The 25,639-nt window shown below is 46.6% G+C and overlaps 1 protein-coding gene across 5 annotated transcripts in view; it reads right to left on the bottom strand.

Annotated features, from left to right (window-relative positions):
• Nucleotides 1–19,905: 19,905 nt before the first annotated feature.
• Nucleotides 19,906–25,639, bottom strand: part of abl1 (ABL proto-oncogene 1, non-receptor tyrosine kinase) — a 108,451-nt gene continuing 102,717 nt past the window's right edge. For 4 of the 5 annotated variants that reach the window (XM_004916676.4, XM_004916675.4, XM_004916674.4 and 1 more), the window contains exon 11: nucleotides 19,906–24,554. In XM_004916676.4, coding sequence (XP_004916733.1) covers nucleotides 22,921–24,554 — 1,634 coding nt within the window. In that variant the 3' untranslated portion in view covers nucleotides 19,906–22,920. The remainder of the gene's footprint in view (nucleotides 24,555–25,639) is intronic. The other variant, XR_001171579.3, reaches the window with a different exon arrangement.

Raw genomic sequence — 25,639 nt, forward strand, 5'->3', positions numbered from 1 at the left:
TTCTTCCTCCCTATTAAGAGAGACGTCACGATGCAGCTTCATACAAAATGGGTTCATGTGGTCCTCGTGCCTGCCTTTTGTGCTAGATTGCTTTGTGCGAGCAGCAGGCCCCATCACGAGTTTATAGCCAGCTAAAATAGTGCCGCATATCAACAATGAATCTAATGCTGGAAGCTGCAGAAGCACAAAGTCCCTACGTGCAAGACGGATAGGGTGGCCACCCAGGCATTATGTGACTGGCAAATCACCAGCTAGGGTTAGCGCTGGTATTACACATTTACCAGCAAATTTACCTGACTCTTTCCACAGCAGCCTCTGCCCCGTCCATTATTCCCACACATCTGCCCATGCCCCAACCCCATCCAGACATTTCCCTGACTAGCATTCCCATTTCCCTCCCCATTTTCCCATTCCCGCACCCCATCCGGACATTTCCCTAACTAGCATTCCCATTTCCCTCCCCATTTTCCCATTCCCGCACCCCATCCAGACATTTCCCTAACTAGCATTCCCATTTCCCTCCCCATTTTCCCATTCCCGCACCCCATCCAGACATTTCCCTGACTAGCATTCCCATTTCCCTCCCCATTTTCCCATTCCCGCACCCCATCCGGACATTTCCCTAACTAGCATTCCCATTTCCCTCCCCATTTTCCCATTCCCGCACCCCATCCAGACATTTCCCTAACTAGCATTCCCATTTCCCTCCCCATTTTCCCATTCCCGCACCCCATCCGGACATTTCCCTGACTAGCATTCCCATTTCCCTCCCCATTTTCCCATTCCCGCACCCCATCCAGACATTTCCCTGACTAGCATTCCCATTTCCCTCCCCATTTTCCCATTCCCGCACCCCATCCGGACATTTCCCTGACTAGCATTCCCATTTCCCTCCCCATTTTCCCATTCCCGCACCCCATCCAGACATTTCCCTGACTAGCATTCCCATTTCCCTCCCCATTTTCCCATTCCCGCACCCCATCTGGACATTTCCCTGACTAGCATTCCCATTTCCCTCCCCATTTTCCCATTCCCGCACCCCATCCAGACATTTCCCTGACTAGCATTCCCATTTCCCTCCCCATTTTCCCATTCCCGCACCCCATCCGGACATTTCCCTGACTAGCATTCCCATTTCCCTCCCCATTTTCCCATTCCCGCACCCCATCCAGACATTTCCCTAACTAGCATTCCCATTTCCCTCCCCATTTTCCCATTCCCGCACCCCATCCGGACATTTCCCTAACTAGCATTCCCATTTCCCTCCCCATTTTCCCATTCCCTCGCCCCATCCGGACATTTCCCTAACTAGCATTCCCATTTCTCTCCCCATTACCCATTCCCGCACCCCATCGACCCATTCCCCTCCCTAGTCCACCCATTTCCCCAGATCCTAGTGATGTCACTGGTCACCCCCAACCTAAAGGCCAGTATTAACAGCAAAAAAGTAGGTGGCAACCCTAAATATGGACCCTCTAGATGTGAAGTGGCATATGGGACATATACTACTAGGGACCCGGACAGCTTGGTTTTTAGTAGGGTTGTCCACGTCAAACCTACTTGTCCAGTTTGGAAAACCAGGCAGGATTCTCCAAGACTGATATGGCGATTGGCCAATTGCCCCGTGAAGGCAGTGGCCAACCCAGTGACGACACGCCCCACCTCCCTGCCCAGAGTTTCCATGCAGGAGAGGTGGCAATCCTATATACTGCACAGCCTTGGGAGCAGGCCCAGACTGGCAATCTGTTGGTTATGGCAAATGCCAGTGGCTGCTGTAAGGTGCCACAGACAGTCACTATTTATTGGGCTGGGGGGGGGGGCTGTTTGTGCCTCTGGGTACTGGGAATGCCAGGGGGGCTGTAAGGTGCCACAGACAGTCACTATTTATTGGGCTGGGGGGGGGGCTGTTTGTGCCTCTGGGTACTGGAATGCCAGGGGGGGTGTAAGGTGCCACAGACAGTCACTATTTATTGGGCTGGGGGGCTGTTTGTGCCTCTGGGTACTGGGAATGCCAGGGGGGCTGTAAGGTGCCACAGACAGTCACTATTTATTGGGCTGGGGGGGGGGCTGTTTGTTCCTCTGGGTACTGGGAATGCCAGGGGGGCTGTAAGGTGCCACAGACAGTCACTATTTATTGGGCTGGGGGGCTGTTTGTGCCTCTGGGTACTGGGAATGCCAGGGGGGCTGTAAGGTGCCACAGACAGTCACTATTTATTGGGCTGGGGGGGCTGTTTGTGCCTCTGGGTACTGGGAATGCCAGGGGGGCTGTAAGGTGCCACAGACCGTCACTATTTATTGGGCTGGGGGGGCTGTTTGTGCCTCTGGGTACTGGGAATGCCAGGGGGGCTGTAAGGTGCCACAGACACTCACTATTTATTGGGCTGGGGGGCTGTTTGTGCCTCTGGGTACTGGGAATGCCAGGGGGGCTGTAAGGTGCCACAGACAGTCACTATTTATTGGGCTTGGGGGGGGGCTGTTTGTGCCTCTGGGTACTGGGAATGCCAGGGGGGCTGTAAGGTGCCATAGACAGTCACTATTTATTGGGCTGGGGGGCTGTTTGTGCCTCTGGGTACTGGGAATGCCAGGGGGGCTGTAAGGTGCCACAGACAGTCACTATTTATTGGGCTGGGAAGTAAGAACTTAGCATTGGGCTATACCCAGGGGTAGTCCAATTGCCCTGGGGCAAGACCAAAGAACTGTATGGTGAAGACACTTCCCAGCAAACCCGCTAGCTGGCACACAACGCCGGGTACTGTCGGCCTATAATAGAGATTAGTACTGCTCGGCTAGAAATAAATTCATTGCCCCCTGTTCGGAAAGCAGGCTGTTATACTCCCATAGGAAACAATAAAACCTATTTCTAGCCGGGCTCCGTGTAACCAATCTCCCTGCGTGACATCGGATTAAGGGAAACTGTCAGCACCTCTTTCGGTCTCGGCTAGAAGACAAACTGCGGAACAGATATGGCTTCCAAGAACACAGAAATACAGCACGACAAAGGCTCAAGGCCATCGATCATTAAATGACTTTGCCTTTAATGTGATTATCTACCTCTCTCTCTCTCTCTAGGCAATATTAGGGCTGAATTCAATGACAGCTGGTATATTGCCCTTATCAACCAATCAGCAACTAGCTCTGATCAGTCTTAGTGGCGTAACTAGAAGTACATAGACATTTATGATAAATGCTTATCGGTCAGTGTCCCCCAGAATCCCAAGGGCTCTTCCTATAGTTTCACCCCCGGCCAGTCTATTCCCAGATAGCAGTGATCTGATTGGTTCCTGTGGGTAACCGCACTTGAGCATTTCAGCACCTATCTTCCTAAATCAGCAGTGTTTGGCATATATCTATCCATCTACCCACCTGTATTTATCTAAGATCTGTCCCTAGCTACAATCTAATTTATCTGTATCGATCAGCAATCTGCCGCCTCAATCCAGCAACAAGCTGCACCTATCAATTACCTACCTATAACTATCCATGATTTGCCTGTATCTACCTACTCACCTATATTCATAGCAACTGTATCTACCATCCCTATGTATCAAACTATCTGTACTGTATCTATCAGTCCCCTATCGGTAATGATCCATATGTCTGCCTTTATCCGTCTAAAATTCACCTATATTCATTCTACTTGTATCTATCTGTATATGTATCAGTCTACCAACAACCTAGTTCTAAAGATCCACGTCTGCATCTATCTGTTTCTATCTACTTGTCTATCTATCATTATCTATGCACGTACCTATGTTCATCCTGCCTGTATCGATCTGTATTACGCTACTATCTATACATATCAACCTATCTGCTTCTATAACTGTAATGGATTCATTCCAGTATCTATCTGTAACTACCTATTCATATCTAAATCTATCTGTATCTCTATTTGTATCTATATATCTGTATATATATATATATATATATATGTAGAAATCTGTACTGTATATATTCATATCTATCTGTATCTCTATCCTATGTGTCTATCTGTATCTACCCGTATCTACAGTATCTATATCTACAGTATCTCTCTATATCTACAGTGGAGGAAATAATTATTTGACCCCTCACTGATTTTGTAAGTTTGTCCAATGACAAAGAAATGAAAAGTCACAGAACAGTATCATTTCAATGGTAGGTTTATTTTAACAGTGGCAGATAGCACATCAAAAGGAAAATCGAAAAAATAACTTTAAATAAAAGATAGCAACTGATTTGCATTTCATTGAGTGAAATAAGTTTTTGAACCCTCTAACAAAAAAAGACTTAATACTTAGTGGAAAAACCCCTTGTTTGCAAGCACAGAGGTCAAACGTTTCTTGTAATTGATGACCAAGTTTGCGCACATTTTAGGAGGAATGTTGGTCCCACTCCTCTTTGCAGATCATCTCTAAATCCCTAAGGTTTGGAGGCTGTCTCTGTGCAACTCTGAGCTTGAGCTCCCTCCATAGGTTTTCTATTGGATTAAGGTCCGGAGACTGACTAGGCCACTCCATGACCTTAATGTGCTTCTTCTTGAGCCACTCCTTTGTTGCCTTTGCTGTATGTTTTGGGTCATTGTCGTGCTGGAACACCCATCCACGACCCATTTTCAGTTTCCTGGCAGAGGGAAGGAGGTTGTCGTTCAGGATTTCACGATACATGGCTCCGTCCATTTTCCCGTTAATGCGAATAAGTTGTCCTGTGCCCTTAGCAGAAAAACACCCCCAAAGCAAAATGTTTCCACCCCCATGCTTGACGGTGGGGACGGTGTTTTGGGGGTCATAGGCAGCATTTTTCTTCCTCCAAACACAGCGAGTTGAGTTAATGCCAAAGAGCTCTATTTTGGTCTCATCAGACCACAGCACCTTCTCCCAGTCACTCACAGAATCATTCAGGTGTTCATTGGCAAACTTCAGACGGGCCTGCACATGTGCCTTCTTGAGCAGGGGGACCTTGCGAGCCCTGCAGGATTTTAATCCATTGCGGTGTAATGTGTTTCCAATGGTTTTCTTGGTGACTGTGGTCCCTGCTAATTTGAGGTCATTAACTAACTCCTCCCGTGTAGTTCTAGGATGCTTTTTCACCTTTCTCAGAATCATTGACACCCCACGAGGTGAGATCTTGCGTGGAGCCCCAGAGCGAGGTCGATTGATGGTCATTTTGTGCTCCTTCCATTTTCGAACAATCGCACCAACAGTTGTCACCTTCTCTCCCAGCTTCTTGCTAATGGTTTTGTAGCCCATTCCAGCCTTGTGCAGGTCTACAATTTTGTCTCTGACATCCTTGGACAGCTCTTTGGTCTTTCCCATGTTGGAGAGTTTGGAGTCTGCTTGATTGATTGATTCTGTGGACAGGTGTCTTTTATACAGGTGACTAGTTAAGACAGGTGTCCTTAATGAGGTTGACTAATTGAGTAGAAGTGTCTAACCACTCTGTGGGAGCCAGAACTCTTAATGGTTGGTAGGGGTTCAAAAACTTATTTCACTCAATGAAATGCAAATCAGTTGCTATCTTTTATTTAAAGTTATTTTTTTGATTTTCCTTTTGATGTGCTATCTGCCACTGTTAAAATAAACCTACCATTGAAATGATACTGTTGTGAGACTTTTCATTTCTTTGTCATTGGACAAACTTACAAAATCAGTGAGGGGTCAAATAATTATTTCCTCCACTGTATCTGTATCTCTATCCTATGTGTCTATCTGTATCTACCCGTATCTACAGTATCTATATCTACAGTATCTCTCTATATCTATCTGTATCTCTATCCTATGTGTCTATCTGTATCTACCCGTATCTACAGTATCTCCCTATATCTATCTGTATCTCTATCCTATGTGTCTATCTGTATCTACCCGTATCTACAGTATCTATATCTACAGTATCTCTCTATATCTATCTGTATCTCTATCCTATGTGTCTATCTGTATCTACCCGTATCTACAGTATCTCCCTATATCTATCTGTATCTCTATCCTATGTGTCTATCTGTATCTACCCGTATCTACAGTATCTATATCTACAGTATCTCTCTATATCTATCTGTATCTCTATCCTATGTGTCTATCTGTATCTACCCGTATCTACAGTATCTATATCTACAGTATCTCTCTATATCTATCTTTATCTCTATCCTATGTGTCTATCTGTATCTACCCGTATCTACAGTATCTATATCTACAGTATCTCCCTATATCTATCTGTATCTCTATCCTATGTGTCTATCTGTATCTACCCGTATCTACAGTATCTATATCTACAGTATCTCTCTATATCTATCTGTATCTCTATCCTATGTGTCTATCTGTATCTACCCGTATCTACAGTATCTATATCTACAGTATCTCTCTATATCTATCTGAATCCATATATCTCTATATCTGTCTGTAACTATCTCTCGATCTCTCTCCCTTTATCTATCTGTATCTATGTGTAGCAATATCAATATTTATCTATCTATCTTACCCCTTTACCTATATTTATTCTGCCTACATGGATCTAACATCAGTATGTATCAGTCTATCTGGGCCAATCACTGCTCTACCTGTATATCTCTAATCTACCTGTCTGTGCTGGTATGTTTCAATCCCTGTGTATATGAATGAACCAGCGGTATGTAGCCACCCCTATAGCCCTGCCGGTATCTGGCTGCCTCTATAGTACCTCCCTATACCTGTATATAGCAATCTGCCGACCTGCCTATATCAGTGCATCTGCTTCTCCCCATTTGAATGTAGCTTTGAAGCCAAGCAATCTTGCTTACAAGGCAGATAAATAGGATTACACTGCAGTGCCAGCACACAAAGGTTAAATCTAACAGCTTATTAAACGGCCCAGTGAGCGGCTAATGCATCTGCAACACAAAAAGTAGCAAAGAGAGAGGAAAAAAAACCCATATCAGGTGCAGCAGGTTTCTCCTGATAGAATTTCTATATTCTGCTTGGATCGTATCGGCCAATCTCATGTCTCCTTTTTGCACCCAGGGGCCGGATCGAATGCATTGGCCGCGGCATTGGGAAGTAAACTGAGCAAAACGTGTCGGATTGATGAAATAATTACCCGACTTGTGGAAACACGGAGGAGTCTGCCTTCCTGTCTGCCCTACAAATTAGAACAGAAGAAGAAGGAACACTGTCAGTGTAGCGGAGAAGAAACATTCTTCATGCTATAATATAGGCCGCTGCCCAGCATGTATCACTTGCATTGGCCACTATATATAGAGCTCAGTATGTTGCCAGTTTCCTTTCAAGCAATGCTATCTGCCATAATGAGCTGCTCCTTATCTCTGTCCAGTCAGGGGTTTGTTTATACAGAGCTCAGCATTTCCATTTAAACAAATTACACTGCTATAGGGGGTGAAAGAAAACAATTTTCTTTATAAAGGAGCTATAATTGTAAATTGCAGTCACCACGGACCCCAGTGTGGGCTTTTTTTTTATATTAAGGGCCCCCAGGGTGATTGTAGCCGCCAGACTAACATTTCAGGTGCAGCCAGACAGACTGCTCAGTGTGACGTTCCCCATTGGCAGAATATATATCCCCCCTGTCTGGCCAACATTTTACAAACACGGCTTCCCAACTGGCTGATATATTATTTAAGGGAGATAAATGTGCAAAAACAAACGGTTGCCTGAGGAAGCTCCCACCAGCAGCAAAATGCTGAATATGGAAATCCTTCCCAAGAAAATTACAACCGCATAAAAACATAACATTATCTCTAACATGATTCTTATTGATGCCTGGCGCTTTAGGAACTCAGACGCACCAAGCCGAGGCTTCGGGGAAAGGACGGCTAAAAGTAAATGTGCTGGGAACGCTCGGAAAATGTGGAAAATATTCCGATGCGTCGATGCCTCGGCGGGTACTTTGCATTAGGAGACATAAATGAAATATTTAAAGACTTCGGCCATTGGCGGTACAATTTCCTGGCACCAGAGGAGGGAGGGAACCCGGGGTACCCTGAGGAACCCCCCCAAGATGGAGGGAGGATATACAGACTCCCTGCAGATAGTGCCCTGGAATCAAACCTAGGACCCCAGCCAACCACTGTGCCATCATGCTGCCTATGGATTTAGGGGTGAATGCCTATATGCTTCTTAGGGGTGGGGGGAAGCACAAGAGAGACCTCTTCCGCACACCCTAGCACTCCAAAATACTTTTTGCCCGGTGCTCACTGCTGGGGGGATCGGCACCCACCCAAAAACCAATAGTAGAAGGAAAAGCAAATGGCACTCAGAGCTGCAAAAAGGGAATAACCCTTAAAAAGTTTATTGCGGTGATGCAACGTTTCGGGGTAAAGTGACCCCTTTTTCAAGCTTTACCCCTAAACGTTACATCACCGCAATAAACTTTTTAAGGGTTATTCCCTTTTTGCAGCTCTGAGTGCCATTTGCTTTTCCTTCTACTCTTAGGGGTGGGGGGACATAGGCGTCCCCCTCTCCTGCCCCCTAACTTTCAATTCATTCACATGCACAAGTGTGCCAATGGGTGCAGGGTGCAAATAAATGCTGTACCTACCAGCTCTATAGCAGAGGTGTATCCATGAATGAAGGGGGGAACGAAGGCACCCCCTTTACCCATCCCCTATTTTCAGCATTACTTAGTCAGAAGGGGGACAGGGTGCAAAGTAACCCTATTCGTAGCTCCTACCTGCAGGGCTGGAACTAGGGGTAGGCAGAAGAGGCACAGTAATGGGGGGGCACATACCCCTAGTCCAGGCTCTCATTCCCCCACCGGCGTTGGGAACTGGTGACTGTACTATCCCCCCATTCTCCCCCACCCACACCATTTGTGTGCACAAGGGGAGTGGGCAAGATGGCCGGCCAGGTTGTATAGGGCATCTGGCCGGCTTGGCCCACCTCTTCCTGCACCTTGTTATGGATATTTAACCTAAAGGGAGGTGGCAGAGGGCAAGAAGATCCCTGGCACAAGTGCTTTTTAATGTTATAGAACTTGCACCCATTGACCCTGTGTGGCTACTTTACTGCAGTAGGGACCATTTGGCCAAATTTGCACCTGGGTAGTAACGCATAGCAACCAATCGAGAGCAACCACTTACTTTTTCAGCCAGGTGCAGGTAGAACAATAAAAGGCAATATCTCATTGGTTGCCATGGGTTATTGCCCAGCGCTGATAAAGGAGCCCAAGTGCGCTTTGTCAATGAGCATTTTAGGCTCAGAAAGGTTTCATGTATTTCTTTTGGTGAAACGAGCAGCAAATTTGCAGCCTTTTCAAGATTTTTTATGTAATAATATGGTTTGGAACAGTTCCCTAAGCCCCGCCCCCTGTTGATCTGGCTGACTACTTTGCGATTCAAAAAAACTGTGATAGTAGTCAATGGTCCTCAGCCTGCATCCTCCCAGTTCCACAATTCCCTGCACATGTGTCAATAAGGAATGTCAGTGCAATGCATTGTGGGTTATGTAGTTCCTGCATGCTGTCTGTAAGCTGTGGAGAAGTTATAACAAATTTGTAACATCAGTGTTTTAGTCCCTCCTCCCCTGCCAGCATTTCAAATGATGCAGAAAGAGAAGAACGGTTTTGCAGCTGGATTTCAGAATATAGAAATGGTATGTATGAGTACTTTCTGAAGGAACAGATTACAGTGATAGGTATATAAGGGTTTCTGTGTTGTGTGGGGCTCTAGCAAATTTTGGTTTGGAAGAGTCTAACTGACACTCTCAGCATTGAGAAGATCCAATGGAGTCTCGCTGACACTCTCAGCATTGAGAAGATCCAATAGAGTCTCACTGACACTCTCAGCATTGAGAAGATCCAATAGAGTCTCGCTGACACTCTCAGCATTGAGAAGATCCAATAGAGTCTCGCTGACACTCTCAGCATTGAGAAGATCCAATAGAGTCTCGCTGACACTCTCAGCATTGAGAAGATCCAATGGAGTCTCGCTGACACTCTCAGCATTGAGAAGATCCAATAGAGTCTCGCTGACATTCTCAGCATTGAGAAGATCCAATAGAGTCTCGCTGACATTCTCAGCATTGGGAAGATCTAATGGAGTCTCACTGACACTCTCAGCATTGAGAAGATCCAATAGAGTCTCACTGACACTCTCAGCATTGAGAAGATCCAATAGAGTTTTGCTGACATTCTCAGCATTGGGAAGATCTAATGGAGTCTCACTGACACTCTCAGCATTGAGAAGATCCAATAGAGTCTCACTGACACTCTCAGCATTAAGAAGATCCAATGGAGTCTCACTGACACTCTCAGCATTGAGAAGATCCAATGGAGTCTCACTGACACTCTCAGCATTGAGAAGATCCAAAAGAGTCTCACTGACACTCTCAGCATTAAGAAGATCCAATGGAGTCTCACTGACACTCTCGGCATTGAGAAGATCCAATAGAGTCTTACTGACACTCTCAGCATTGAGAAGATCCAATAGAGTCTTACTGACACTCTCAGCATTGAGAAGATCCAATAGAGTCTCACTGACACTCTCAGCATTGAGAAGATCCAATGGAGTCTCGCTGACACTCTCAGCATTGAGAAGATCCAATAGAGTCTCGCTGACATTCTCAGCATTGGGAAGATCTAATGGAGTCTCACTGACACTCTAAGCATTGAGAAGATCCAATAGAGTTTTGCTGACATTCTCAGCATTGGGAAGATCTAATGGAGTCTCACTGACACTCTCAGCATTGAGAAGATCCAATAGAGTCTCACTGACACTCTCAGCATTAAGAAGATCTAATGGAGTCTCACTGACACTCTCAGCATTGAGAAGATCCAAAAGAGTCTCACTGACACTCTCAGCATTAAGAAGATCCAATGGAGTCTCACTGACACTCTCGGCATTGAGAAGATCCAATAGAGTCTTACTGACACTCTCAGCATTGAGAAGATCCAATAGAGTCTTACTGACACTCTCAGCATTAAGAAGATCCAATAGAGTCTCACTGACACTCTCAGCATTGAGAAGATCTAATGGAGTCTCACTGACACTCTCAGCATTGAGAAGATCCAATAGAGTCTCGCTGACACTCTCAGCATTGAGAAGATACAATAGAGTCTCACTGACACTCTCAGCATTGAGAAGATCCAATGGCGTCTCACTGACACTCTCAGTATTGAGAAGATCCAATGGAGTCTCACTGACACTCTCAGCATTGAGAAGATCTAATGGAGTCTCGCTGACATTTTCAGCATTGGGAAGATCTAATGGAGTCTCACTGACACTCTCAGCATTGAGAAGATCCAATGGAGTCTCGCTGACATTCTCAGCATTGGGAAGATCTAATGGAGTCTCACTGACACTCTCAGCATTGAGAAGATCCAATAGAGTTTTGCTGACATTCTCAGCATTGGGAAGATCTAATGGAGTCTCACTGACACTCTCAGCATTGAGAAGATCCAATGGAGTCTCGCTGACATTCTCAGCATTGGGAAGATCTAATGGAGTCTCACTGACACTCTCAGCATTGAGAAGATCCAATAGAGTCTCGCTGACACTCTCAGCATTGAGAAGATCCAATAGAGTCTCGCTGACACTCTCAGCATTGAGAAGATCCAATAGAGTCTCACTGACACTCTCAGCACAGAGAAGATCCGATAGAGTCTCGCTGACACTCTCAGCACAGAGAAGATCCAATAGAGTCTCACTGACACTCTCAGCACAGAGAAGATCCAATACAGGGTGTTGCTGGGGCTCTCAGCAGTGGAACATTTAATGTAAAGTCTCACTGGAATTCTTACCATTAAGAGGATCCAATACAGAGTCTCGCCGGCACTCTCAGCAGTGAAGAAGATTCATTATCTCTCAATAATAAAGCGCAGACGTGTTTACGTAGCACTTTACAGAGATTGATCATCGCTCATACCGGCCCCTGCCCCGTGGAACCTACCATCTCCCTTCCCTATCACAGTCACACACATGCTTGGGTCAAACTCATCAGGAGCCACTTAACCTGTTCTATATGTTTTGGAGTGTGGGCGGAAACCAGAGTATATAGAGAAATTCTCACTACCAGTCTCAGCAGAGTGAAGAATCAACATTGGGGCATAGTTATCGGTGTGAAAATGGAGCATGGTTATTTAAAATACCAGTAAGGAACCTCACCAGCACTCTCAGCAGGGAGGAAGTCCAGTATGGAACCTTGCCAGCACTCTGAGCAGGGAGGAAGTCCAATATAGAACCTCACCAGCACTCTCAGCAGGGAGGAGGTCCAATATAGACCCTCACCAGCACTCTCAGCAGGGAGGAAGTCCAGTATGGAACCTCACCAGCACTCTCAGCAGGGAGGAGGTCCAGTATGGAACCTCACCAACACTCTCAGCAGGGAGGAGGTCCAGTATGGAACCTCACCAGCACTCTCAGCAGGGAGGAGGTCCAGTATGGAACCTCACCAGCACTCTCAGCAGGGAGGAGGTCCAATATGGAACCTCGCCAGCACTCTCAGCAGGGAGGAGGTCCAGTATGGAACCTCACCAGCACTCTCAGCAGGGAGGAGGTCCAGTATGGAACCTTACCATCACTCTCAGCAGGGAGGAGGTCAAGTATGGAACCTCACCAGCACCCTCAGCAGGGAGGAAGTCCAATATAGAACCTCAACAGCACCCTCAGAAGGGAGAAAGTCCAATATAGAACCTCAAAAGCACCCTCAGCAGGGAGGAAGTCCAATATAGAACCTCACCAGCACTCTCAGCAGGGAGGAGGTCCAATATAGAACCTCACCAGCACTCTCAGCAGGGAGGAAGTCCAGTATGGAACCTCACCAGCACTCTCAGCAGGGAGGAGGTCCAGTATGGAACCTCACCAGCACTCTCAGCAGGGAGGAGGTCCAGTATGGAACCTCACCAGCACTCTCAGCAGGGAGGAGGTCCAGTATGGAACCTCACCAGCACTCTCAGCAGGGAGGAGGTCCAGTATGGAACCTCACCAGCACTCTCAGCAGGGAGGAGGTCCAGTATGGAACCTCACCAGCACTCTCAGCAGGGAGGAGGTCCAATATGGAACCTCGCCAGCACTCTCAGCAGGGAGGAGGTCCAGTATGGAACCTCACCAGCACTCTCAGCAGGGAGGAGGTCCAGTATGGAACCTCACCAGCACTCTCAGCAGGGAGGAGGTCCAGTATGGAAACTTACCAGTACTCTCAGAAGGGAGGAAGTCCAGTATGGAAACTCACCAGTACTCTCAGAAGGGAGGAAGTCCAGTATGGAAACTCACCAGTACTCTCAGAAGGTAGGAGGTCCAGTATGGAACCTCACCAGTACTCTCAGAAAGGAGGAGGTCCAGTATGGAAACTCACCTGCACTCTCAGCAGGGAGAAGGTCCAGTATGGAACCTCACCAGCACTTTCAGCAGGGGGGAAGTCCAGTATGGAAGCTTACCAGCACTCTCAGCAGGTAGAAGGTCCAGTATGGAACCTCACCAGCACTTTCAGCAGGGAGGAAGTCCAGTATGGAACCTCACCACCACTCTCAGCAGGGAGGAAGTCCAATATAGAACTTCCCCAGCACTCTCAGCAGGGAGGAGGTCCAATATAGAACCTCACCAGCACTCTCAGCAGGGAGGAGGTCCAATATGGAACCTCATGAGCACTCTCAGCAGGGAGGAAGTCCAGTATGGAACCTCACCAGCACTCTCAGCAGGGAGGAGGTCCAGTATGGTACCTCACCAGCACTCTCAGCAGGGAGGAGGTCCAGTATGGTACCTCACCAGCACTCTCAGCAGGGAGGCGGTCCAGTATGGAACCTCACCAGCACTCTCAGCAGGGAGGAGGCCAATATGGAACCTCACCAGCACTCTCAGAAGGGAGGAGGTCCAGTATGGAAACTTACCAGTACTCTCAGAAGGGAGGAGGCCAATATGGAACCTCACCAGCACTCTCAGAAGGGAGAAGATCCAATATAAAACCTCACCAGCACTCTCAGAAGGGAGGAAGTCCAGTATGGAAACTCACCAGCACTCTCAGCAGGGAGGAGGTCCAGTATGGAACATCACCAGCACTCTTAGCAGGGAGGAGGTCTAGTATGGAACCTCACCAGCACTCTCAGAAGGGAGGAAGTCCAGTATGGAACCTCACCAGCACTCTCAGAAGGGAGGAAGTCCAGTATGGAACCTCACCAGCACTCTCAGCAGGGAGGAAGTCCAGTATGGAACCTCACCAGCACTCTCAGAAGGGAGGAAGTCCAGTATGGAACCTCACCAGCACTCTCAGAAGGGAGGAAGTCCAGTATGGAACCTCACCAGCACTCTCAGCAGGGAGGAAGTCCAGTATGGAACCTCACCAGCACTCTCAGCAGGGAGGAGGCCCAATATAGAACCTCACCAGCACTCTCAGCAGGGAGGAAGTCCAATATAGAACCTTGCCAGCACTCTCAGCAGGGAGGAGGCCCAATATAGAACCTCACCAGCACTCTCAGCAGGGAGGAAGTCCAATATAGAACCTCACCAGCACTCTCAGCAGGGAGGAAGTCCAATATAGAACCTTGCCAGCACTCTCAGCAGGGAGTACATCTAATTTAGAGTCTCAGCAGTGAGGAGAGCCAATACAGAGCCTCACCATAGCTCTGAGCAGTTAGAGTCTCACCAACACAGAGTGTTGATGAGAATCTATATATACTCCATACTGAGTATGGAGAAAGTTCAATGTAGTCTAAGCAGTACTTTCAGCAGTGACAACCTCCAATATAGAGTTTCACCAGCATTCAGCACTTACGAGGTCCCATATAAAGTCTCACCAACGCTCTCAGTAGAGTGGAGGTTCAATGTAGAGAGTCTAACAAACACTGTCAGCAGTTAGGAAATGCAATATTGAGCTCTCTCAGCATTAAAAACATCCAATATGAAGTCGCACTACCATTCTCAGCAGTCAGAAGGTCCCATATAAAGTCTCACCAACGCTCTCAGTAGAGTGGAGGTTCAATGTAGAGAGTCTAACAAACACTTTCAGCAGTTAGGAGATCCAATATTGAGGTTGGCCAGCTCTCTCAGCATTAAAAACATCCAATATGAAGTCTAACTACCATTCTCAGCAGTCAGAAGGTCCAATATAAAGTCTCACAGCCGTGGCTAGGTTATTATTATTATTATTGCTATTAATATTGCGCTAAACGTCTCACTCCATCAGCCATTGCCCTTGAGAACACGAATGATCGCCAAAAGACTTCGGCAGACTCCGTGCAAGTGATCAGAAATGACAAGGGGCTGACCTTGCACGTCTACCCTAAAAGAAAGGGTTAATGCAATTATACCAAGTGTCTATCTTCTCCGGCTTTTTACTCACGTCCCCCTCCCTGCCTAATACCAGAGATTGCCGGGTTTCATCTGTACATCTTGGGAAAGTATAGATCTGGCAGGGTGATTAAGCTGTGAGACAATGCGCTCAGTGTCAGCCCCTCATTTTAAGTACCCTCACACCTACTGGGCAAAGTCAGCGGCGGCCGGATCAATAGAAATGCGCAGAATAAAGTTGCCTGTAACATGGGGGGGGGGGGGGGGGTGCAGGTTTAGGAATGTATCACAAATAAATGGGGTTATTTAGGGTTTTCAATATATTGTTATTACCAATGTCAGATGTCCGATGTGGCCGCAGAGCCGCTATGGAAGGTACAAGGGATTACACAAAGATCAATAAGTCAATGGACGGTGACATTGCTCATCTAAATCACTGCTCTGATTAATAGAGGTGCCAATGCAGACACGGTTAAATTTGTTGCTTGTCTCTAAATATCAAGAGCCCGACGCTCAATAGGAAACCTCTAAAGATCTGCCGTTGCTGTAAAGCGTGGACATCGCGTGGTCATGGCCCTGCAAAAATGATAATGGTTTCAATGGGAAGGCAGCCATGTCTAAAACAGGCAACTAAATACAGTGGCTTGCAAAAGTATTCGGCCCCCTTGAACTTTTCCACATTTTGTCACATTACAGCCACAATCATGAATCAGTTTTATTGGAATTCCACGTGAAAGACCAATACAAAGTGGGGTACACGTGAGAAGTGGAACGAAAATCATACATGATTCCAAACATTTTTTACAAATAAATAACTGCAGAGAGAGGTGTGTGTAATTATTCAGCCCCCTTTGGTCTGAGTGCAGTCAGTTGCCCATAGACATTGTCTGATGAGTGCTAATGACTAAATAGAGTGCCCCTGTGTGTAATCTAATGTCAGTACAAATACAGCTGCTCTGTGACGGCCTCAGAGGTTGTCTAAGAGAATATTGGGAGCAACAACACCATGAAGTCCAAAGAACCCACCAGACAGGTCAGGGATAAAGTTATTGAGAAATTTAGATCTACAGCTCAGGTGGGGGAATCTGTCCATAGGGCAACTATTAGTCGGGCACTGCACAAAGTTGGCCTTTATGGAAGAGTGGCAAGAAGAAAGCCATTGTTAACAGAAAACCATAAGAAGTCCCATTTGCAGTTTGCCACAAGCCATGTGGGGGACACAGCAAACATGTGGAAGAAGGTGCTCTGGTCAGATGAGACCAAAATGGAACTTTTTGGCCAAAATGCAAAACGCTATGTGTGGCAGAAAACTAACCCTGCACATCACTCTGAACACACCATCCCCACTGTCACATATGGGGGGGCAGCATCATGCTCTGGGGGTGCTTCTCTTCAGCAGGGATAGGGAAGCTGGTCAGAGTTGATGGGAAGATGGATGGAGCCAAATACAGGGCAATCTTGGAAGAAAACCTCTTGGAGTCTGCAAAAGACTTGAGACTGGGGCGGAGGTTCACCTTCCAGCAGGACAACGACCCTAAACATAAAGCCAGGGCAACAATGGAATGGTTTAAACCCAAACATATCCATGTGTTAGACTGGCCCAGTCACAGTCCAGATCTAAATTCAATCGAGAATCTGTGGCAAGATCTGAAAACTGCTGTTCACAAACGCTGTCCATCTAATCTGACTGAGCTGGAGCTGTTTTGCAAAGAAGAATGGGCAAGGATTTCAGTCTGTAGATGGGCAAAGCGGGTAGAGACATACCCTAAAAGCCTGGCAGCTGGAATTGCAGCAAAAGGGGGTTCTACAAAGTATTGACTCAGGGGGCTGAATAATTACGCACACCCCACTTTGCAGTTATTTGTAAAAAATGTTTGGAATCATGTATGATTTTCATTCCACTTCTCACGTGTACCCCACTTTGTATTCGTCTTTCACGTGGAATTCCAATAAAATTGATTCATGTTTGTGGCTGTAATGTGACAAAATGTGGAAAAGTTCAAGGGGGCCGAATACTTTTGCAAGCCACTGTAGATATAGCAGAAATGCAACTGCCAGCATGGCCGACAGAGATACAGAAGGTAGGGCGCTCATGTATTGCTATACAGGTATAGGACCCGTTATCCAGAATGCTCGGGACCAAGGGTATTCCGTATAAGGGGTCTTTCTGTAATTTGGATCTCCATACCTTAAGTCTACTAAAAAGTCAATAAAACATTAATTAAACCCAATAGGATTGTTTTGCATCCAATAAAGATTATTTATATCTTAGTTGGGATCAAGTACAGGTACTGTTTTATTATTACACAGAAAAGGGAATCATTTAACCATTAAATAAACCCAATAGGGCTGTTCTGCCCCAATAAGGGGTAATTATATCTTAGTTGGGATCAAGTACAGGTACTGTTTTATTATTACACAGAAAAGGGAATCATTTAACCATTAAATAAACCCAATAGGGCTGTTCTGCCCCAATAAGGGGTAATTATATCTTAGTTGGGATCAAGTACAGGTACTGTTTTATTATTACAGAGAAAAGGGAATCATTTAACCATGAAATAAACCCAATAGGGCTGTTCTGCCCCCAATAAGGGGTAATTATATCTTAGTTGGGATCAAGTACAGGTACTGTTTTATTATTACACAGAAAAGGGAATCATTTAACCATTAAATAAACCCAACAGGGCTGTTCTGCCCCAATAAGGGGTAATTATATCTTAGTTGGGATCAAGTACAGGTACTGTTTTATTATTACAGAGAAAAGGGAATCATTTAACCATTAAATAAACCCAATAGGGCTGTTCTGCCCCCAATAAGGGGTAATTATATCTTAGTTGGGATCAAGTACAGGTACTGTTTTATTATTACAGAGAAAAGGGAATCATTTAACCATGAAATAAACCCAATAGGGCTGTTCTGCCCCAATAAGGGGTAATTATATCTTAGTTGGGATCAAGTACAGGTACTGTTTTATTATTACAGAGAAAAGGGAATCATTTAACCATTAAATAAACCCAATAGGGCTGTTCTGCCCCAATAAGGGGCAATTATATCTTAGTTGGGATCAAGTACAGGTACTGTTTTATTATTACAGAGAAAAGGGAATCAGTTTTAAAATTCTGAATTATGTGATTAAAATGGAGTCTATGGGAGACGGGCTTTCCGTAATTCGGAGCTTTCTGGATAATGGGTTTCCGGATAAGGGATCCCATACCTGTATAAGGTAAAAAAGTAACCCCTAGTTAAATATATTGGTGTAGTTTCCCTTTAAAACTATTCTTACCTTATAAATGCAAAACACACTTTATGTTCCTGACATTCTCCCTGAAGATGGTCCTCAGAAATCTAATTTTGCAGTTCATGGCAGCGCTTCCACCCCCCCCACCGTTGATGCTACCCGTCTAAGCTCGGCAGCGATTGCGTTGTGCCCCCCCCCCGTAGCACCCCGGACGTGCCAGGCAATTCAAATCAATCAAAAGCCATTGTTCCACATAAATGGTGATAGAGCGAATAGAAGACAGTAATACGCTGTACTCTGTGGCCCGGTCCTGGGAACAAGTGGCACTACGGGGAAGACTTGCCTAATGGAAGTACAGGTCACTTTCCTGTATATATAGGCACTTGTCTACTTGCCAAAGGCAAGCGGGTTATTTGGCTGTTAGAGGGGACGGGTTTCATAGTACAAATAAACGAGAACCTCAGAAGGAGCATCAGGGACACGGGATGATTTGGTGCCAATCACACGAGTGCCGATTGCCGTCGCTCACTTGGGAAAGCAGCCCTGGGCTCTCCTCAGCAGTACTGTGTAACAAGCCAACAGGCCCTGCAAGAGAAACTGATCCCTGTATAGTTATCATCTGTTATATATAGGGTTATGGATGTCACACTTATCCCTTATAATACATGAGTGATACTCAGAGTTCCCTGTATAACTCAGCCTGCAGCCTTGTGCCTTTATATGGGCACAGAACCCCTCAGTGACTGCTAATATCCTTATCATTTACAGTAGGGGGTACATTATCCCTTATAATACATGAGTGATACTCAGAGTTCCCTGTATAACTCAGCCTGCAGCCTTGTGCCTTTATATGGGCACAGAACCCCTCAGTGACTGCTAATATCCTTATCATTTACAGTAGGGGGTACATTATCCCTTATAATACATGAGTGATACTCAGAGTTCCCTGTATAACTCAGCCTGCAGCCTTGTGCCTTTATATGGGCACAGAACCCCTCAGTGACTGCTAATATCCTTATCATTTACAGTAGGGGGTACATTATCCCTTATAATACATGAGTGATACTCAGAGTTCCCTGTATAACTCAGCCTGCAGCCTTGTGCCTTTATATGGGCACAGAACCCCTCAGTGACTGCTAATATCCTTATCATTTACAGTAGGGGGTACATTATCCCTTATAATACATGAGTGATACTCAGAGTTCCCTGTATAACTCAGCCTGCAGCCTTGTGCCTTTATATGGGCACAGAACCCCTCAGTGACTGCTAATATCCTTATCATTTACAGTAGGGGGTACATTATCCTTATAATACACGAGTGATAGAGTTGAATGGCCTGTAGAGGCTGCTCCCAGAGCTGTGAATGTGCCCATGACTGGCTCTGATAATATAAGTACACACTGATGCAGGATTTTGGGGGTACAGGGCCGATTTGCCCAAATACCCCAGTACTGGCCAAGGCTAAAGACAAGGACACAGAAGACAAAGGTACTGAAATGGTTTGTATTTTGACAAAACTTGTAAAATTGCCACTCAGGCATGACAGGAAATTAAAGCTTATTTACAGAAAGTGAATCGAAAGTGGCAGTTCGGACAAAACAACGTCGGTGCAGAATTTAAAAACAAAAACAGGAAAAAGAAGGAAAGTACCTTGTTGCCCCTCCTTAACTGCAGGGGCAGGTAACCATTTCACATATTCATTTACTCAGTGCTGTGTTTAGCTCATCACACACTCATCCAATAACGAGACTGCAATGTCTTATGGCTTCCTTTAGCAATGAATGGATTCAGACTCTGGCAAGCAAGAGGTTAAAAAAAACCCAGTGCCACCACACTGGCATTGCATATAGGGCTCTCCTGGTGTTTTCCAGCTGGGCGTGTCTGGCTTAAAGGCACATTAACACGGACAGCATACTGTTATAAGCAGGACATTCCATAGACATAACTCTGGGCTTTGTAGGACCTATACAATGTGCATAAAAATGGCTTCCTACAGCTAGAAGGAGGCTACAGCAAAACCTAAATATGTGCCAAAGATGATCTCAAGTAATGAATACCCAACTGCAGCCTCCCTTAACTGGTCAGTGTTGGCAATGAATGGCATCCCTAATCCAATATGGCGGCAATATCCAACTGCAGCCTACTATAACTGGTCAGTGTTGCCAATGAATGGTGTTACTAATCCAATATGGCGGCAATATCCAACTGCAGCCTATTATAACTGGTCAGTGTTGCCAATGAATGGTGTTACTAATCCAATATGGCGGCAATATCCAACTGCACCCTACTGTAACTGCTCAGTGTTGGCAATGAATGGCATTACTAATACAATATGGTGGCAATATCCAACTGCAGCCTACTATAACTGGTCAATGTTGGCAATGAATGGAGTCACTAATCCAATATGGTGGCAATATCCAACTGCACCTTACTATAACTGGTCAGTTTTGACAACGAATGGCATCACTAATCCAATATGGTGGCAATATCCAACTACAGCCTACTATAACTGGTCAGTTTTGACAATGAATGCCGTCACTAATCCAATATGGTGGCAATATCCAACTGCAGCCTACTATAACTGGTCAGTTTTGACAATGAATACCGTCACTAATCCAATGTGGCGGCAAGAAAAATCAAACAGTGTAGTGTAGTTTGTAGTTTAAACAGTGTCAGAATGGAGAACCTTGCATCAGGGTCCTTCCACTACTGATCAGCCCTCATTCTCCTGCCCATGCCACCCATTGCCACACCCCCACCTGTTGGGCGAGTCTGATGCTGAGTGTAAAGGCAGCAGCAATGTCTAAGTGATGGGTGGCTAAAGCAGAATGTATAAGCGAATCAGGTTTGCCAATCCCAATATAAAGGACAACTTGAATGTCTCTTATATGGGAAGGGATCCAACTACATTGGATAGAAACTCCACCACATGTAAGAAATTTCCTAGGAAAGGAATGGGGCAGGATAATGGATTTGCTTTATGTCAGTGATATGATTCTTAGCCTAAAGTGCTGATCAGATCACCCCCGCCCCCCCCCCCCCCCCCAAATCTATGGCTCTTTATGAAACAGGGTTTATGGAGAAGGCACTAATTATAAGTATTGGGAGGGGGGGGGTTATGCCAGCTTAATGGTGGTGATGGGGTTTTAACCTCTCCGGTGCCAGAGTGAATCCAGTTAGAGAGGAGAGTGTTAAAGGCAGCTGTGTGTGTACATTTATTCTTTACAATAACAAAAAAAAAAAAATCATACATCCTCGTGAGGGAAGAAACAAAAAAACAGCGAGCTGGAATTTTATACAGAAATATGGCAAATAACCGTAAACGTCTAAAACATGGGGGGGGGGGGGACATACACAGGTGATATTAGCATAATACAATATAATACACAGTTTCATTGGAGCCTTTGGGAAAGGGAGGGGGGGTATAGGGTGCAAAGGGGACCGAGGCACAATCATGTGATCGAATCGCCGGGGGGGACAACGAAAGCAGCTCCATACTGAATATATCCGTATCCTCTCGTATATTCAAGTTGCGGCCAACGAGGCAGTTTCCTCTGATATCAATAACCCCCGGTGGGTTTTTATTTGGTTAGAAAAAAAAGAAAGAAAAAAAAAAAGGTAATTGCACTTAAAATTGTTAAAGAAGAAAAAATAAAGATCAAGTCCCCAGGTATCTGACATTTTTAGCGTAATGTGTTCTTTATTGCTGCCGAAAAAACCTGTGCTTTCACTCAGAGAGCGGCCTTAATGCCAGGCTGCGAAGGGCAGGGCGGGAATTGCTCGGAACATGTGGCGGAATGCTGATGCGTTCCTTCTGGAACCGGCTGGAATGCTGATGCGTTCCTTCTGGAACCGGCTGGAATGCTTGGCGGTGTTATTGTGGTCACTAAACCATCTTTGCCTACCGACATGGCTGCATTGCTTTCCGGATGAGAATGCAGCATTGGGCTTTTATGGGGCTCAGGAGTGTGCCACTCCTCTACGGAAAGGGGGGGGGACATGTGAGACTACTGGTGTGTGGAAGTGGGAAGCAACAGTGGCGGACAGAGGTATGGTTTTTGTGCTTACAATACTGCTTTAGGAACCCCCCGTGCTGCTTTATCATTACCTTCGCCTGAGAAAACCCCTTATCGCACTTCACTGTACAGCATTATTGCCATTTGGGGGGGAAAAAAATTGAAAAATAAAAAAAAAACAAACCTGTAGACCATGAAAAGTCTGTGTCAGAGAGAAGAATGGCAGTCTCACAAACATGAGAGGGGGGAAAAAGGGTGAGCTTGATGTGCAAGTCTGGCCACTTAGGCCTAACCGCCGGGCACAATGCGAGCTTGAATGCCTGTGGTCGAAGCCCAAGTGCCTGGCACATTCATAAGGCCTCAAACAGTTATAAAGCACCCATGACGGCCTTGTCGACCCCAATCTCAGCAGGCCGAAAGGGCCCGAGCCTTTCCCAACGTGCCCTGATGTCCACCGTACTTATGCAACGCCTAGAGGCTACGTCATGCTACCTCTGCACCACGTCGCTGATTTCTTTAACAGAGGTCAGCAGCTTGCTGAAGTCCTGAGATGTGGCAGCTCCGCCCCCTGCTGCAGCTGGGGCGGGGCATATTTGTAGGTCCCGCAGGCTGTTCTCAAGTTTGCTGATGGCTTCCCGGAAAGCAAACTTGTTCCTCATTTGTTGAATGGAGTCTACATAGCTCGTGCAGAAAGCGTGCAGGTTCTTGGCAGCCTCTAGCACCGTGCTATGGCTGGCCATTTGCTCAGAGTTACGAGCGATGGCCGCCTTCAGGCATTCCGTGCTGGCCATTACAGTCTCCTTGGTGACAGGGCTGCTGTGTTTCTCGGGCGGCTGACGAGTCTTGCGTAAGGAGACTCGAGTGGAGATAAGGGGAACGAAGGCAGTGGAGGAAGATGATGATGGTGCTGACGGTTGTGACTGGTCTCCACCAGCTACCATGCCTCCAGAAAGCTTTCCGGTGACCTGGGGCTTGGAGCTGGAAAGGAGGACTGGCTTCTTGGAGCTGTCCGGCACAGGAGGGGGTGTTTTGGAGAGTTCATCGGTCTGGCTTGTTAGTTTGTGCTTTGGCTCGCTTGGACTGGTATCGTGACTTTGGGAGGGTGGCTTTGCAGCTTTCCCCAGGTTGGATGAGGCTGAAGGTGAGGAACCAATGGAGGAAAGGGGTAGAGGTGGAGACGGTTTCACTTTTAATACTTTCACTTTGTCCTTGGTGGCAGGTTCAGATGTTTTGGGTCTCCTGAGTCGAAGTTCTGCTTCGGATTTCCCAGCAAATGAGGTCTGTTTGGTAGAGGGTCCAGTGTCAGAGTTGACAGAGCCAAGTCTGATGTTACTTGCCTCCTCTTTCTGTAAGGGTGCACCAGCGGGCCCGGCTGGTTTCCTGCGCAACAATTTGGGTGTTAGGCTAGGCGGACTTGAGTTTGGGCTGGGGTCAGCATCCTTAAACACCTCATCATTGGGGTCTTCACACTTTTTGGGCAGGCGAGGAGGAGGAGTGACTGTGCCTCGGGTGCCCTCGGGTTTGCTCTCGTTGCCTCTCTTACGGGGCAGTGCTGGTTTCTCTGCTTTTTTGAGGCTGTCGGAACCAGGCGTGTCCAGCAAGCACCGCGATGATGTAATCTCCCTGGGCAGGGTGACAGATTTCCACTCCGTGTCCTTAGCACCATGGGGCATGCATGAAGCAGAGCAGGATCTCAAGAAGCGCTTGCTTGTGCTGCAGATTGTCTCCTCCTCGCTGGGAGATGCTTGCCGGCCGGTCATTGTACTTGATTTCTTCCACTGTGAGGACAGAAACCCAGTGCTGCCCTGGATGGAACCATTACTGAGAGCTGTACCATTGGTTGACAATTTGAATGTATCTAGTAGATCTCCCCCATTGGCCTCCTTGCCCTCCCCGTCGGTGGATCTTCTTTCCGAGTGCCCTTCCATATCCCGGAAAGAGCTGCTGCGCTTGGGAGGAGTAGGAGCATTCTTCTTTTTCCTTTTGATCAGGGTGCTAAAAAACAGGTTGGTTTTCTTGTCCTTGGGCAGGAGGCGGTCATCATCAGGAAGAACCCCATCTCCTGCTCCTCTTTCCTTCCGAGGCAGAAGGGGAGACACGGCTGACTCAGGCTCAAAAACATCTAAGAAAATAGGAAATTCAAAGACATTAACATAGGGGTCATATGGTCAATGATAAGATTGCTTTGTTTTGGTCTTAAATCTATATATAATTGTGTGGACAATTATGAGGGTATAGCTTAATTGTGTGCCCAGAACATTCCTTCTCTGTATATTTGTATTTATACATATGGGAGGGAGGTGCCATAGTGTTTCCCTTAGACCAGCGTTTTTCAACCACTGTTCCGCGGCACACTAGTGTGCCGCGAGATGCTGACTGGTGTGCCGTAGGCAGGGCCGCAATTTTTACTTTCAAAGGGGGCCCGGCGATGCTACAGTTTTTCTTAGTAGCTCGGGCCCCCTTTAATAAAATCCGGGCCCTGTCATTGGTTGCGCCCCGTGTGTACGGGTGACGTCAGTACGCACGGGGCGCAACGTTATAAAAGGGCCTGTGTGCGGTCGCGTGTAGGCAGAAGTGAAGAGGCGGCGCGCCTGAGGGATACGAAGATGCTGCTGAAGCCACCGGAGAAGCCGCCGAAGTAAAATGCTGCTGGGCACCAATGTATTAGGGGGGGCCACGTGGCACACTGATTTATGGGGGCACTGCTGCTGGGCACCAATGTACTAGGGGGGCTGGCTCTTGGCACCAATGTACTGGGGGGCACTGCTGCTGGGCACCAATGTACTAGGGGGGCACTGCTCTTGGCACCAATGTACTAGGGGGGCACTGCTGCTGGGCACCAATGTACTAGGGGGGCACTGCTCTTGGCACCAATGTACTAGGGGGGCACTGCTGCTGGGCACCAATGTACTAGGGGGGCACTGCTCTTGGCACCAATGTACTAGGGGGGCACTGCTGCTGGGCACCAATGTACTAGGGGGGCACTGCTCTTGGCACCAATGTACTAGGGGGGCACTGCTGCTGGGCACAGAGTTAAATTTTTTAACATTTTCTAATGGTGGTGTGCCTCGTGATTTTTTTCATGAAACAAGTGTGCCTTGGCCCAAAAAAGGTTGAAAAACACTGCCTTAGACAGTACAGTATGAGGGTACAGCTTATTGTGTGCCCAGAACATTCCTTCTCTGTAAATTTATATGTATACATATG

The sequence above is a fragment of the Xenopus tropicalis genome, chromosome 8 (genome assembly GCF_000004195.4).
Source record: "Xenopus tropicalis strain Nigerian chromosome 8, UCB_Xtro_10.0, whole genome shotgun sequence".
NCBI classification, from domain to species: domain Eukaryota; kingdom Metazoa; phylum Chordata; class Amphibia; order Anura; family Pipidae; genus Xenopus; species Xenopus tropicalis.